Here is a 16,723-nt window from a genome sequence, read left to right on the forward strand (position 1 = left end):
AACAAGAACATCAACACCAAACACTTTTGTTAGAAACTTAACTTCGCTTCGACTTCAATCATCAAGAAAATGTGACACAAAACCAGTCTTAAGTAGCACGGGTATATTTGTAGCAATAGGCAAAAATACATTGTATGGGTCGAAATGATCGATTTTTCTTTTATGCCAAAAATCATTAGGATATTAAGTAAAGAATCCATGTTCCATGAAGATATTTTGTACATTTCCTTAATTTTTGATTAATAATATTCGTTGCTAAGAAGTTAATTTGGACAACTTCAAAGGCAATTTTCTTAATATTTAGATTTTTTTTGCACCCTCAGATTCCAGATTTTCAGCCAAAATATTGTCCTATCCTTACAAACCATACATCAAAGGAGAGCTTATTTATTCACCTTTCAGGTGATGCATAAATCTCAATCTCAAAAAACTGACCCTTATTACTGGTTTTGTGGTCAAGGGTCACAAATATGTAATACCAAAATGCCATTGGCACAGTAGTCATGTATCTATTGTAGCAGAAGATGGATGTGTTGTTAAGCTAACACCAATGCTCAAATATCTAATATGCTTCCCAATATTACAGAGGCACGATTCAAAGATAAAATGCAGCGCAAGCGGTCTCACCAAAGCAACACAAATAGTAATAGGTACAATTCAATACAACGACACCTGCAACAACAAAACCAGAAATACTTTGGTGAGGATACCGACTCCCTGCTACCATGATTTTAATGAATAACTCAAAGAATTGTCCATGAGAAGTACTTTCATTATAACAACAACTTCTGTTTCAAACAAAATCAGTCCTTCCTCTCCTAACACAACAGCTTGAAAGTGTCAGTCACATTCTTGATGGAATATTTATCCCATACACAGAGACAGAAATGACGCCAGGACTACCCTAGCCGTCGTTAACAAAACATCACACCGCGTTCCAGACCTGGACCCCAGAAAGCACGGCAACAGTGGGTTGAGGTTGTTTTTAGATCTCTTGGGTATGAACTGATGCAGAAACCCACATAGCAATTCCACATCTCCATGGAAACAGTGCCAGCTCATCCTCAACCCCTCCCCTCATTCTTCCCATGCCGTCTCTTCAGCAGTGAGCGCACTGTTCCGTTCTCATCAGAGAGCCCCGCTGCATGGACGGCACCTTGGTGACGTCGGTGGCCACCGTCGAGAGCGGGAAGCTCTCGTAGGTCTCCGGAACGCCCAAGCCACAATTGCACCGCTGAAGCGTCGCCTTCAGCTCCTTCTGGAAGTTGGTGTTGAGGAAGCCGTACACCACCGGGTTCACACAGGTGGACGCCATTGCCGTGAGGTGGCAGGCCGAGAAGATGACGTCGTGCTGGCACGAAGGAAGTGCCTGGTGGTACCAGTCAAAGATGGTGTTGAAGACATTGAGCGGGAGCCAGCAGAGAGCGAAAGCGACCACGATTACGACCAACATGGCGTTGACACGCTGAGCGCCCCGCGCCTTCCTCTGCCTGGCCTCGGTGGCTTGCTCCACCATGTCCTTCCGTCTGCGTAGACGCAGGAATATGCGCAAGTAGCAGAGCAGAATGAGAAGCAGGGGGAGGCAATATTGGAATAACAGAAGCGAGGTGGTGTACGCTAAACGGTTGCGTTCAGACGGCCAGAGCTCCATGCAAATCACATGGTCGCTGAACGGGTTGAACGGAAGGCTGAGGTTCTGGAACGGGGCGTTAGTGAGGATGTTAAATGACAGGAAAGGTAGGGAAATGAAGCAGGCCACCATCCAGGTGACTGCGACGGCCAGGTACGAATGGCCTGCGGCAGGCGTCCAGCCCGTGGGGTGGATGATAAGTTGATGCCGCTCCAGTGCGATGAGGACCAGCGAGAAGATAGAAACCGTGACAGACATGCATTGCACGAACGGCGTGACCTTGCACAGCGTCTCGCCAAGGATCCAATGGTCCATGAGCGTGTAGATGACCGTCACGGGTAGGCACACCACACACATGAGGATGTCAGAGCAGGAGAGGTTGGCGATGAGGATGTTGGTGACGTTTCTCATCTCTTTCTGTCTGGAGATAATGAAGACCAGACAAGTGTTGCCTACCAATCCCACCGCAATAACGGTGCTGTAGGCTACAATCAGAAGAGTCGTGCCACTTACAGAGGGAGGGCACACGTTGGACTCTACCCATGTTCTCTGGCCTAAACCAGCTGAGGTGTTACTGATGTTGTCCGAGTTCACAGAGGCCTCCATAAGTCCCAAAGTTGTTTGCTAGGTGTTCACAAAACCGTTAAACAGCAGATGAAAATCGACTCATTGTTTAGCTCCTTCCATTTATTTCCAGACGGCCAGTTGGTTGACCTGGAGGAAAAAGAGCATGACTGTTAGCCGGCATTAAAATGGACAATATGTTGGGAGGGATTTAATGGGGAAGGATTTAATTCTGCAAGTGAGTCTCTTGGAAAGGTTAAGCCCCCTTAATCCAATGGATGTTTGTAGACTTGAAATCTGACCACAAGCATCTTGTTTAAGGAGGAAACACTGCAAATCTGTCTTAAGTATTTTCACCTAATAGCTCAAGAGCATGTCCACCAAAACACACGATTCATTCTGCTCTAATAACGGCGTGAACTCAACTAATACTCTTTGCAAAAACTCCCTCGGGATGTTGACAGGTCATCCTGTCCGTTAAGCTGACAGATGGAGGTCTCTCTCAGTAGAATTCTCTCTTTATCCCTTTTATCTCTGAGTCCTCTTTTCTTTGTCCTAATATGGCTTTTATGTGATAAAAGTAATAAAAATAATCATATGACGAACTACAGATTTAAAAGCTGCCGAAGCTGCATTTACTTGACAGGTTTACCTTGTCAACCTCAGTCAGTCTGAAGGGAATCTAGGATCTTCAATAAAATACTAGAACTGATCAGTTCGGTTAAACAGTTTAGTTTTAATAAATGGTACTTTACAATAGTGTTACCTAAATTTGAAATGTTTTTGTTTAGTACAGGGGTGCCCAAAGGGTGGGTCCTGGAAGGCCAGTGTCCTGCAGAGTTTAGTTCCAACCCCAATTAGACACACCTGAACCAGCTAATCAAGCTCTTACTAGGCAATTCCCTCAGGCAAGTTGGAGCTAAACTCTGCAGGACATGGGTCCTCCAGAACCAAATGTTTGCTTAGTATGGATAAGTAATTTAAGATCCTAACTATTTCCTTCCCTATCATCCTATTACTCCCCATACTTGATTGAGTAAGCACTGCATCTAACTTGACTTCACTTGACTCCTGTAATGCATACAGATTGGCAAATGTATCAAATATTTTACTCCCGCAGTCACTTTGGGTAATTTGTTCCTCGCGCCGGCCACTCTGAGTTTCTGGATTGAGTAAGTGTTGTAATTAAGCCACTGCTAATATCCTCTCTCTCTCCTCCAAACCAACTGTCAGGAGTTTCACACCAGCTTATTACGTCATTCATCTCACATGGAGTGGGAAGCTGATTCAGGGATTGCCTTACTGAGATTATCTACTCCACAGTTTCAATCCTTCACAGCTCTAAAGAGCATCATTTATTACATGTAATCTTTTAAAGAGGACCTCTACAATTAGCATTTTTGTAAATGAATTCCCAGTGCTTTTAAGAAAGCAAAAGAGTGCTTCAGTTTTGCATAAAATATTTTTGGGGGGAAAAAAAAAAAAAAAAAAAAAAAAAAAGAGAGAGTGGTACTTTCCCATGGAAAAACTTTCCAATACAAAACTATGGTGCTCTGAGTGGTTGCCAGGGCATTGCTATGCAGTAGCTAAATTGGTAAAGTAGATTGCTAGATGTTTTGGGTGGTTGCCAGGTGGTTACTAGAGTATTCTGAGTGGTCTAGATGTCTGACAGATGATTTGGTTGCCAGGGTATTTTTATGCGGCAGCTAAAGCGTTTTAAGTGGTTGCTAGGCCAGTGCAAGACGTTTTTTGAGATGTGGCTGCCAGAGTGTTCTGAGTGGTTCCTTGGGTGTTGATGCTGTGTGGTTGCTAGATGTTTGGTGTGGTTGCCAGTGCATTGTTATGTGGTAATTAAAGTCTTCTAAGTGGTTGCTAAAGTGTTGCTATGTGGCTGCTGGATGTTTTGAGTGGTTGCAGTGCATTTTTATGTGATAACTAATGTGATTTAAGCAGTTTCTAAGGTGTTGCTATGTGGTTTCTAGATGCTTCTAGTGATTGCCAGTGCATTGTTATCTGGTCATTAAAGAGTTTTAAGTGGTTGCTAAGGTGTTGCTACACTGTAAAAAACAATTTTGTTGAGTCAACTTAAAATAATTTGTAACCTGTCTGCCTTAAAATTAAGTTCAGTCAACTCAAAAAAAAAGTTTATTCAACTTGAAATGTTAAATTATACTAAGCGACAACTTAGATATGAGTTGAATCAACTTAAAATTTTAAGGCAGCTGGGTTACTTACCCATCTGTTAAGTTTAGCAAACACAAATATCTAAGTTGTTACTTAGTGCAACTTAACATTTCAAGTTGAATAAACTTATTTTAAGTTGACTGAACTTAAAATTTTAAGGCAGCAGGGTAACAAATTATTTTAAGCTGACACAACAAATTGTGTTTTTATTTTTTACAGTGTATGTGGCTGCTAGATGTTTTGAGTGGTTGTGGTAACTAATGTGTTCTAAGGGGTTGCTAAGGTGTTACTCTGTGGTATCTGGATGTTTTGAGTGGTTGCCAGAGCATTGTATGTGGTAACTATTGTGTTCTAAGTGGTTGCTAAGGTGTTGCTATGTGTCTGCTGGATGTTTGGAGTGGTTGCCAGGGCACTGTTATGCAGTAGCTGAAGTGTTCTGACTGAATGCTAGGCCATTGCTAGATGCTTTGGATGGTTGACAGGTGGTTACTGGATGACAGGGTGTCACAATGCAGTTGCTGAAGTGTTCTGAGTGGTTGCTAGGGTGTTTCTAGGTGGTCCGTCTAAAGAATCCACCCCCAAATGTCTATTTTGGACCCGAAATATGGCTTGGATCTCGCATGTAATGCAAGTCTATGGGATAAGAATAATGTTTCACATTAATAAGCCATCACAATTCAGTATATTGAATATGCACATATATTAAAATGCAATGTATGCAAATTTGACATCATAACTGGCAGTGAGAATTTAAATATTTTTTCTATTTATCTAGATCTGTTCAACTGTTTAAACTGGCTAAACCATTAAAACTATTGTTAAAAATGCGTATGCAAATGCAAAATAAAATGTGCAGAAGAAGTCACTAACACAAAAAAGCATTCTAAGATTCTAAGAGGTCATATATGGAACATAATACATCTGATATACGATAGCTCTGATAGATGTGTCCTTCAGAGGATACAAAGTATCACATTACCACAGCACTGACACGCTGAGATATAATGGCATATATCAGAGGCAGCAGCATTGGAGGTTTGTGTGTGTGGTGAGGGAGGGTGACTCAAGAATTTAAGGGAGTGTGTGAAATTATATAAGGCAGAACTAAATTAATCATCTAATTTTCATATCACAGAGACAAGTCTGAGCGACATGCTTTCATAACCGCTCACAGAGATTCACTCCTTGTGCAAATCAAATGCTCATTGTCATTTGAGATAAAAAGAACTGAGGAAATGAATAAACCGAAAAGACAAAAACGAAGGCAAATGAATTTCAGCGTTTCCAGCAGATATTTAAATCAAGCTGAGGTCAAAAAGAACATTTTAAGGAAAGAGAAGATTCCGTCATTATTCAGCTTCATGTCATTTGCAAACCTCTGGAATTTTTTTCTTCTGTCAAACACGAAAAGAAATTCAAAGCTGGTCTTCTTCATATAATAAAACTGAATGGCAACCTCCCATGCTAAACAAGAAGACCTGAAATATAGCATAAAATGGTGAAAAATTAAGCCAATTTTTCAAGCCATTTTTGTTTGAAGCTTATGTAAAACTCTTCTCACAGGAAGCCAAAATATGCAACGGGGCATTTATCATTATTTGTAAGCTGCTGAATTAGTCAGCAAGGTCAGATCCAATAGACAGGTCAGAAAACAACGAGTAAATTGTGCCAAAGTGCTTTCTTCTTCCATTAACCTTGAAGAGTTTGACTCTTTTGACAGAAGCCCCAGTAGTTCATTAGCTTGTTGCTCATGATTTGGATCCTGTCATTCTCACTGTTGCTGGAAGTTTCTTGACAGGCAGCTAATAAGCTGAGAGCAACTACCGCTATCAAACACTTTGGTCAGACAACTAGTATTACTGAGAGAAGAATCGTGCTTCTCCAGGAGAATATTAATGCTTTTTCGGCAACCTTTTTATTGGTACTTTATTGTGCTCGCAGACATTAGAATGCTATTTGACTCATATTAGCGGCTGTGAGTCACTTGGATAATTGACAGCTTTATAATGACCTTGAGATATGCCAGGCTTATCACAACCTCTGATTAAACAGACTCTTGATGGTACTGTTGAGTCAACAAATAATGTGCGCAATCAAACCTAATCAAACCTTTCCTTCGGTCTTAAGATGAATGTCTTCTTGAAGTGTTTAATTTTTTTCTCTTTTAAAATACTCCAATCTAATCTTAAAGGTGCAGTATGTACCTCAGACTCAGCGCCCACGCGGGTTGCCAGATTGAGGACACGCAACACGAGTGCAAGTGACACTGGAAGGCGACAAACCTTGATTTATCTGCGTTTTAATATACCTGTGATCATAAAGCTTTTTAGATGGATGCTGAGGCTTTTTAGGTTGGGTGGAATCTGCACTCTCCGACCTAGTTGCTTTGCTGGCTTCCACTGCTGCAGAGCTGTGTTTTCTGCAAACTGGCAACCCAGGCTGTATTGGGTAATCTGTAAGTGGGCGGAGTCACACAGACCAAAACAAAAATAGACTTTCCGACACAGAACCCACATTTCAAATTACAATAACTGGCCTTAGCATTGTTTTTCGGAGATATAGGGAGCTATGATTTCCGCGATGCAGAAAACGCAGACGGAATTGCAGAATCCAGTCATAAAAATGTAATTTACAGTACACTTAAATTAAAACTCAATATGGACTATTGTCTGTGAATATTAAGCCACAAAAAGACTATTTAGTGAATGAATGACAAAGATGTGCGGTTTCATCATATCATATACAAACAAAAACTTAAAGGTCTTTACAGCAACCCATCAAAATAAAAGTTCAGTTTAACTTGAAGAAACTGTGACAGAAATATACTACTTAATCTAATGATACTACTACTACTACTAAAACTATTATTACAACATTATTTTTTAGGGATAATTTCCAAGAAAAATTATTTACCAGAATTTATTTACTAGAAGTGTAAATACACCACACAGTATTTCTGGGGGGGGGAAAGAACAAAATAAAATAATGATATATAATGATATATATATATATATATATATATATATATATATATATATATATATATATATATATATATATATAAATAAATTTAAATTTAAAGAAACCATTCAAATGGAATCAAGAAAATTAAAGGAAGACAGAATTTGGTAAAAACAACACTGAATTGGAGAAGAAAAAAAAAAAAAAAAAAAAATGTATTTCACTGGGCCATACAAATTGTAATTTTTCTTAAACTCTTAAAAAAATGCTGTTAAATTGTGTAAGTTTCATGATTTAAATTAATTAGACATGATTTTCTGTTGTAAAAAAAAAAAAAAAAAAAAAACCATAAAAATGTAAACAGAAAAAACAAACGGAATTTGGGAAAAAATAGGGCCCTACAGAGATACAAGTATGTGAACTTAACATGTTTTCTGAATATCCGCAAATATATTATGGTGTTTTTACACTTTAGTACAGTCAAACAACTACATACAGCACCTTTAAAGGAATAGCTTGCGAAATATAAATATTCTGTTATCATTTGATGATTTTGGGTACAATGTTTTTCATACAATGTCAATGGTGTCCAATGGCTTTGAAAATATCTTTTGTGTTTCGCAGAACAAAAACAGTCCGAGAGGTTTGGAATGACATGAGTGACATCTATGCTATAAAAATGATTTTTCTAAGTCATGAACAAAAAGAATATTGAAGTATGTTTTAAAAGAAAATACTTCAAATTTCATATTTAATTCAGTGTGTCGCATGCTGTTTCTTTGTAATTATTTGTGAAATTTACTAACCATTTCTGAGTGAAAACTATTTTAACACCAGTTGCAGGTTGATTTTCTCAAATAGCATATAAAAACATTGATCTTTTTATCTGAACATCCCAACTGGCCCAAAACACCCACACTGTGCTATGCCTTCAGAACTTATGACAAATTGCTCAATTTTCACCTGATTGATGGTAATACGAATTAAGAAATCCCTCAGATTTGCATTCATTGAGAACTCTGGTCTCTACCTAGAGACATCTAGATTTAAAAAAAAAAAAATCTAATATTTTCCACTGTAATCTTTGTAAATAATAAATCTACTCTAGCTGTCAGGGATGGAATCACATTCTGATTGAGTAGTATATCCCTGAGCTATTCTGATAACCACACAAACCCATTTCCACTGATGCTGTTCTTTACACAAACAGCAATTACACATTTCAACAACCTTGGATAGCTGGAAATTATCTCTCCCTTTCTTTGGAATGAGCTCTCTCTTTTGACCTTCGGCAAAGGGACAATGAAATGCTGCATATGGCAGCTGAAAGACAGTGTTATGGATGCAGGTTCATGGCCAGAGAAGTCCTCAGCATCTCTGACTAAAGAGGAAAAGCATGGCTCTCTGCTGTAGTGGATTTACATCAGTTCTGAAGTACACTGCCGAGTTACCATAATTATGAGTCTCCCTATAGGATGGTGGAAGGGCAATTCACTACACAGGATGCACACCAAAGGTAATAGCCCTGCTGAAATACCTCAAAGTGGCCCGAGGCGATGTGGTTCAAATCCATCTGGGCAGACCAGCTACACAGAGACAAGTCAATTTATCGGAAAATCAGGGCTGTATAACAGCTGCTCTACGGCTCCAGTGTAGTCTATTATGTGGGAGGACATGAAAAGAGCAGGAAAGAAAGTATAAAGCTATGCTAAAATATTTCAGTTCCAGTTCACAAAAATGAAAATTCTGCCATTTACTCGCCCACAAACCAAGTCACTATTTACTTTCACTATATATCCTTAAAATGTGTGTACATATGCACACGAAACTAAGTTTGTGTGTGTATATAAACCACCATTCAAATTTTGGGATAAGTAACTGCACTCAGTTGATGCATTCAGTGGATCTCTTCAATTGATCTAAAGTGACAGTAAAGACATTTTAATGTTAATAAAAAAAATGCAAAAAAATATTTGAAATAAATGTTGTTCTTTTAATTGTTTTTTTTTCATAAAATAATCCTGAAAAAACGCACAACTGTTTTCAGCGTATTAAAATGATTTCTGAAGGATCACGTGACACTAAAGACTAAATTAATGATGCTGGAACTTCAGCTTTGCATCACAGGAATAAATTACATTTTATTATTATTGTATTTTGATTTAAGAAAGTCACCATACATATACATATACATACATATATACACACACACACACATATATATATATATATATATATATATATATATATATATATATATATATATATATATATATATATATATATATATATATATATATATATGTATTCCATTACATATTGAAAAGAACAGTATCAGCATTCACCCACAGCTGAAAGCAAATAAAGGTTTGAAATGACATGAGAGTGAGTAAATGACTGGATTTTCATTTTTGACTGAATCTTTTCAGTTTAAGATGCATTTTTGCTGTGTATCTTTCACCAAAAGGAATCATAAAGACTAAAAATCTGTGGCAAGCTTTTCGGAACATTGTTAAAATGTCAGATTTTGAGCCACGGGGCTGTAGTAAAAACTCACACCAGCCACCATCTCAAACTTCAGCCCGTCCTCTGTGTAATTGCCGCGGGGTGTCCTTTAAAGAATCTCACGGTGTCACCTCGCTCCTTAGGAGACGGGTGTTCAAAATGCACCGGGGGACCGATAAGCATAACACAAGAGTCATAAAAAAACTAGTGCTTTCTAGACACGTCATCTTCATCCGACTGATGAAGTTTGACAATCCATCAAAATGTATTACATCCATCCAGTGACCTTTGATGTTTTCATCAGCACCTTTTTAGGTTGGGAAGCTTCCCCTCACAGGCTAATGCGGTTTCACATCAGACAGACATATGTATGATCTCTGCCCGTTGAGAACTCCCTCAACACTGTGCACGTAAAGACTTGTCTTTTCACCTTGAACCTCCTCATCCTCTGCTGGAAAATATGAAAGGCACATGAACAATCAATGAGCTACAGAAAGGTCTGCAGAAATACATGTTATAATGTATATTGCAACGGTTCTCGAATGGTTTTGTTGCAAGATGCAGATTTCAAATTGAACACAAATGAACCGAACTTGAAATCACTTTGTACGACACATGTAATATAATCTTATATAATATAATTATAATGCAAAACTTAGTTTGACTAACTTCTTCTAAATGACACAAAGTGGAGCCTTTGGCGTCAAGAGCAAAAGATATTCAAGGTATTTCTTCTCCCTTTTAAAAGCTGACATGGCCATTTATTTTGCTACCTCAATTTAAGCATCAATTTTATCTCAATTTTGCATTTAGCATTATTTTTTCCACTGATATGCAGTCTAAAAATGTTACAGTCTAAAAATGATGGTTTATTTTTGAACCCAAATGCTGGGTTCAGCCTGTTGGATCATTTTATTGGGTCATTTTTGAGATTTTTAGCCAGCTGCTGGGTAGTTTTTGTGCACTCTAAAAAATGCTGGGTTATTTTTTTTTAACCCAAATGTTATGTTCATCTTGTTGGGCCATTTTATTGGGTTATTTTTAAAATGTTTGCCCAGCTGCTGGGTAGTTTTTGTGCAGTATAAAAATGCTGGGTTATTTTTTAACCCAAATGCTGGGTTCAGCTTGTTGGGTCATTTTATTGGGTTATTTTTAAGATTTTTACCCAGGTGCTGGGTAGTTTTTGTGCAGTATAAAAATGCTGGGTTATTTTTTAACCCAAATGCTGGGTTCAGCTTGTTGGGTCATTTTATTGGGTTATTTTTAAGATTTTTACCCAGGTGCTGGGTAGTTTTTGTGCAGTATAAAAATGCTGGGTTATTTTTTAACCCAAATGCTGGGTTCAGCTTGTTGGGTCATTTTATTGGGTTATTTTTAAGATTTTTACCCAGGTGCTGGGTAGTTTTTGTGCAGTCTAAAAATGCTGGGTTATTTTTTTTAACCCAAATGCTGGGTTCAGCTTGCTGGGTCACTTTGTTTATTTTTTATATTTTTGTCCAGCCGCTGGGTCATTTTTGTGCACTCAAAAAACGCTGGGTTATTTTTTAACCCAAATGCTGGGTTTAGCTTGTTGGGTCATTTTATTGGGTTATTTAACATTTTTACCCAGGTCCTTTGTAGTTTTTGTGCACTCTAAAAATATTGCTGGGTTATTTTTTTTAACCCAAATGCTGGGTTCAGCTTGTTGGGGCATTTTATTGGGTAATTTTTAACATTTTTACCCAGGTGCTGGGTAGTTTTGTGCACTCTAAAAATGCTGGGTTATTTTTTTTTTTTTAACCCAAATGCTGGGTTCAGCTTGTTGGGTCATTTTATTGGGTTATATATATTTATTGGGTTAATATATATTATTTGTTACCCAGGTGCTGAGTAGTTTTTCTGTAACTTGGCTGCCAGGTCATTTTTACGGTCAGTACAGATGATGATCCCCTTCACGTGTGTGTGTGTGTGTGTGTGTGTGTGTATATATATATATATATATATATATATATATATATATATATATATATATATATATATATATATATATATATATATATATATATATATATATATACACACATACACACACACACACACACACACACACACACACAACCTGGTTCAACAGTTCACCAGTTGCTCAGAATCACCACCAGACCCAGACTTCCATTTGAAACTACATAAACTTAAACATCTATGCCCATCTGTTGCTATTATGCAGATTTTTATTTCTAAATAGGTTACAATAATTACCGGTCTTCCATCCTGTGTATGAAATCTTCTACAAAATGCAGCTTAATACTATGTATTGCTCATATAACAACTAAGATTACAACCGAACAATCCCTATGGTCAAGTACAAACCCTTGAACCCAGTCCTGAATAATGCAAGGGGTAGTGATGTCTCAAAACTAATCTTAGAAGGACTTATTACTAGATGACATCTGCACCCCACTATGTCTGAAGGGTCTATCTGAATCAAGATATAGTCTCCTGGAAATAAGTAATGGTCTGCTTTAAGAGAAAAGGAAACCATAATCACCATTACCTTGAGATCCTTTCACACCTGTCGATCAAACCGCCAGGAGGGAGACACTGCAATAAATGCTCCACAAGGGCGGAAATCGTATAAATCTATATAAAGTGCAATAACATAGCCTACCTCTCATCCTCACATTTATCCTTAATCATGTGTCTCTCAGGCTGCATAACCGAACAACCCTTGTGTCTAGTCTTGACAAGAAGCAGACATTATCTTCAGAGATTACAGAATTTCAATGCACACTGACAATCACATATCTTAAATCCCACTTGAGGAAATCTCGGGTGCATTTTCTGATTATTCTTTCCCAGAATTACCATTTCCACATCACGTTCAGCTGTCAACTAGATCATTCTATCAAGTCTCAAAATCCAACTTGGTGGAAAAGGTGAAAACACTCTGACCTCCTTTCAGTTATAATTTTCATCAACGGATATCACCATAAGCACCAGCTGACTTTATGCTCAGATACTTGACTTTTTAATAAGCATAAGTTTCTTTAAAATATCTTAAGGATTCAGCTTTTTTAGGGTTATTTTTTTAGCTAACATATTTTATATCACATGCCAAGATTCAGATTATGAAAATCAGTTGCATAACTACTCACCACAGAAATGCGAGGAATCCTAGAAATTCCTTTAGACGCCTTTAAACTGTGTTCACGTCACAAATCTGCTCAGATGTTCACACAACATAGACAAAACACAGTTTATGTTATTTCTAACCCTGAACAGCACGACATTTTCACCATCTACAAGGCGATCTTACCAGTAAAGCTGTGTTTTCTCCGGCGCTGATGCCGACAGTGCAGTGGAGAGCCCGAACTCAAATAATGACGGAGGAGAAGGATGCTGAAACTCCCAGTTCTAACATCAGCAGCAGCAGCAGCTGTCTGATTCTCTGGATGGGACTTCAGCCGTACAGATGGGCAGAAAGTGTCGAGATGAAATGCTGGGAAACTTTGCGTGGATGTGAATACTGGTGTCATCCTCCCCCTCGCTCGCAGATTTCACGGGCACCTTTGGCTCATCACTCGATTGGTTGTTGTTTGGAGCTCTCAGAAAAAGGGCTTGATAGCGAAGCATGCTGTAAGAAAGGTTAATTAATAAAACTGTTAATTAGGGCTAATTGATAAGTCACAGTGAAATTATTTATTCATTAAAATAAGTGCATTTAGATTTTGAAATTTAGCCTACATGGCTGTAGCACTAATAAATAATGATGTCTGAAATTACCTGTAAAAAGGATACATAACGACTCTCAGAATAAACGTTGTTTTCACGTGTTTAAAAAAGCGCCTATATTATTTCTACAAATAGTTTATTTATTATGTTAGTGTAACTGTCAAGTAAACAGAACACTTCGCGTGATTATGCAGCTTTTCAAAAAGCGTTCTAACGTTTTTTTTTTTTTTTTGTATGGACCTTTTTCCCAAGCCTGTGATGACGCGTTTCAACGGTTATCATCATCATAAATCCTTTAAAGTTATTTATATTTTGATTTTTAAAAACATGCATGTACATTTATAACACTATACTTTGTATTGTATCACCTTTTCATCAAGTTACAAAAAAAACTAGGCGTTTAATGCCGTGTCTATGAGAGAGACGGTAAATTTGACATTGTTCTCTCTTCTGATTGCCGATATCAGTCTAGCTCAATTTTTTTCCTTTGATTGAACGTCGTGAAGACACTATCGTTTAGTTTGTCTTTTGCTATTTGAGCAAATGGGAATGCTAAAAATATATTTGTGGTACTCTCCCATTCACTGCTCTCGGATTTTACCCCACTATGACGACTTCCGCTATGAGAAACCAGGAAATGTGAGAAAGGTCCATAGACTTTTTTTTCCCTGAGTAAACAATGAGTGCCGCCATTACGAATTGTATATATTCATATATCATATCGCCCTAATTTCATTAAGGGATGAAGTGCAATAAGTTTTCCTGGACTTAAATTCTAATGTGTTTTTAAATGTACAATATAAATTTGAACATCTGCCTCCACTATTACCTAGTGTAGACTGTAGTGTCCGTGTCCAAAAGTCCCAGAATGCCGTGCGTTGCTGACATCACGTTCCCATACTCTATAGGTTTAACATTTGATTATCAGCTTGGAATATATGCTAATTTGATTAGAAACACTGGAGACCGGAAACACAAAGCATCCGTCTGGTTAAAAGTCAGGCATTATTTCCGCATTCAGAAACAATGTCTAAAACAAGATTATGAATATCAATAGAGTGTTTTCACAACGCGCCATCAATTTTGGCGGCACTGAACATAAACAAATGGCAAAACTAAAGGAAACAGAACTTATCCCTGATTATCCCTGGTGAAAAAAACAGCATATGCTGGTTAGGTAGGTTTTGATGCTCGTTTAAACTGGTCCTTTGCTGGTCTATGCTGGTCCTTAGCTGGTTTAAGCTGGTCATGTTGCTGGTCAAGGACCAGCATGAACCAGTTAAGGACCAGCTCAAACCAGCATCAAATCCTACCAGCATATGCTGGTTTTTTCACCAGGGATTGCTGCTGAAAATTACTGTCATGTTGTAAAGAGTGATCCACTAAAGGCGAGTTGTGAATAAACCCAAGTGCAGCTTTATTTACGCAGACGTGAAATCCAAAATGCAAACATAATCCAAACATAGATGTGACTTGACTTGACAAACTTGACATAAACAGACTTGGCTTGAAACAGAAACACAGACTCACCAACAACAGGTTACAACATCAATACAAGAGAACATGAGGGCTACTTATAGCAAACAATGAAGGTCACATGACACAAACCAACCAATGCGCAAACAGACACATGACTAGAACAACCAATGAGAACATGACTCATTGAACCAAGGAACCAATAGCAGGAATACAAGAGGGCAAGGGAAGCAAGACACAAACAGCAAGAATCAAATACAAAATAAAAGACATGAAAACATGAACATGAAACAAAACCCAAACACCATGTTACACATGTTTTGGGCTGTACTAATAGGTCGGATCAAGAAAAACATATGGACTACTATAGACTGCCAAAAGTTATAACAAATCAAGGAGAAGAGTGCAAAAAAACTGTCTGAGGAACAAAAGGCGTTTGTGGTTGGCAAAGTGAACCAGGATCTCCAGGGCAAGAATCTTGACAACATTCGTGTTTGTTTTTATCATTTCTGGTCAGGTAGGTGAAATATAGACTAATATCTTAATTAATACTGCTCATATGTATCTTTACCATCTATTAACTTTAGTTTGTCAAAATATTGTGCCCTATCCTGCTTACTAAGCCCTTCACTATATGATTTTATATGATCCACACATTTTTTCATGGTTTAGAGAGCATAAATTAGCAGAACAATGTATTCAGTAGTCCATTAACTATGCAATCCATGCTGTTGTTTACATTCGAGTATCATCTCGAGTAACTGACCAAACTATGACGTAAGTGCAAACCCTCTATACGTTATTACGTTGGGCTTATGTTTTTTTTTTCCTACCATAGAAAGAAAATGGCGTCCTACATGATGGCTGCTTCCAGCTGCTTTTGTTTTGACAAACATTTTCAGTTCCCGTGAGAATGGGCGCAGCCATTTGTAAATTTTATGGGTCAGGCTTCCAGTCTGTGTCCAGCTATTTTTAGCTGTACAAAACCACTTGTTTTGCTGCTTGATATTAACCGTATATTGATATTATTGTATTAAGGACTCAAATACGGTGTCGACAATCGTATTCTGTTGCTGTGTGAATGTGGCCTGAGTCCTTAATATGGTTACACACACAGTATGGTTATTTACAGGTGTGACAACCGTATTCTATAACCAAACTCACACCTGTAAATTTTCAGGACTCACAACCGCATTCTTGGCACACTCGCGCTGTGTGAACGGAACAGGACTGGAGAACTAGTTGTCCATCACGTCATACAGTATGAGAGAGCCACAAATGTGCGTCTACCGTGTGCTGCGTTCTTTAATTTGTGGTTTCGGTAACTTACAGTGACGGAGAAATGAGTTGAGTGTCACCTGAAAGTTTTATATCCAAACTTACTTGCACTTTCTTAGTCTTTGCGCATTCGCTTTTTAAACACTGGGTCTGTGGTTCCGCCTACGGTCCGCATGACCTTTCGACGTGATTCAATAGTACGTGAACGTGCATCCCAGAGCCTGTGCTACATGAGCTTTTGTGCTTAAATGTATACAAATTTTCATTTTCCAAAAAAATGACCAATCATTTCGCTAGATAAGACCCTTCTTCCATGGCTGGGATCGTTTAGAGCCCTTTGAAGCTGCATTTAAACTACATTTTGGAAGTTAAAAATTGGGGCACCAATGAAGTCCATTATTTCTTCACAACTGAAGA

General features: G+C 38.1%; 1 protein-coding gene across 3 annotated transcripts; it reads right to left on the reverse strand.

Annotated features, from left to right (window-relative positions):
* Positions 1–406: 406 nt before the first annotated feature.
* npy8ar (neuropeptide Y receptor Y8a) lies at positions 407–14,447 on the reverse strand. Of its 3 annotated transcripts, XM_051120259.1 has the most exons (4): positions 14,382–14,447; positions 13,137–13,454; positions 12,976–13,040; positions 407–2,344 (listed from the first exon to the last, which is right to left on the reverse strand). In XM_051120259.1, the coding sequence occupies exon 4, from the start codon at positions 2,234–2,236 to the stop codon at positions 1,100–1,102; it is 1,137 nt and encodes a 378-aa protein (XP_050976216.1). In that variant the 5' UTR covers positions 2,237–2,344; positions 12,976–13,040; positions 13,137–13,454; positions 14,382–14,447; the 3' UTR covers positions 407–1,099. The 3 variants fall into 3 exon arrangements, 2 of the variants coding, with proteins under 2 accessions (XP_050976216.1, XP_050976217.1); XM_051120260.1 differs by lacking the exon at positions 12,976–13,040; XR_007828530.1 differs by lacking the exons at positions 407–2,344; positions 14,382–14,447 and adding an exon at positions 9,659–10,295 and having other exon boundaries at positions 13,137–13,441.
* Positions 14,448–16,723: the final 2,276 nt, after the last annotated feature.

This window comes from Labeo rohita, chromosome 10, assembly GCF_022985175.1.
Source record: "Labeo rohita strain BAU-BD-2019 chromosome 10, IGBB_LRoh.1.0, whole genome shotgun sequence".
Classification (NCBI taxonomy): Eukaryota; Metazoa; Chordata; class Actinopteri; order Cypriniformes; family Cyprinidae; genus Labeo; species Labeo rohita.

Excerpts from the sequence above, each read along its gene's own strand:
- npy8ar (XM_051120260.1), bottom strand. The coding sequence starts at position 2,236 with ATGGAGGCCTCTGTGAACTCGGACAACATCAGTAACACCTCAGCTGGT.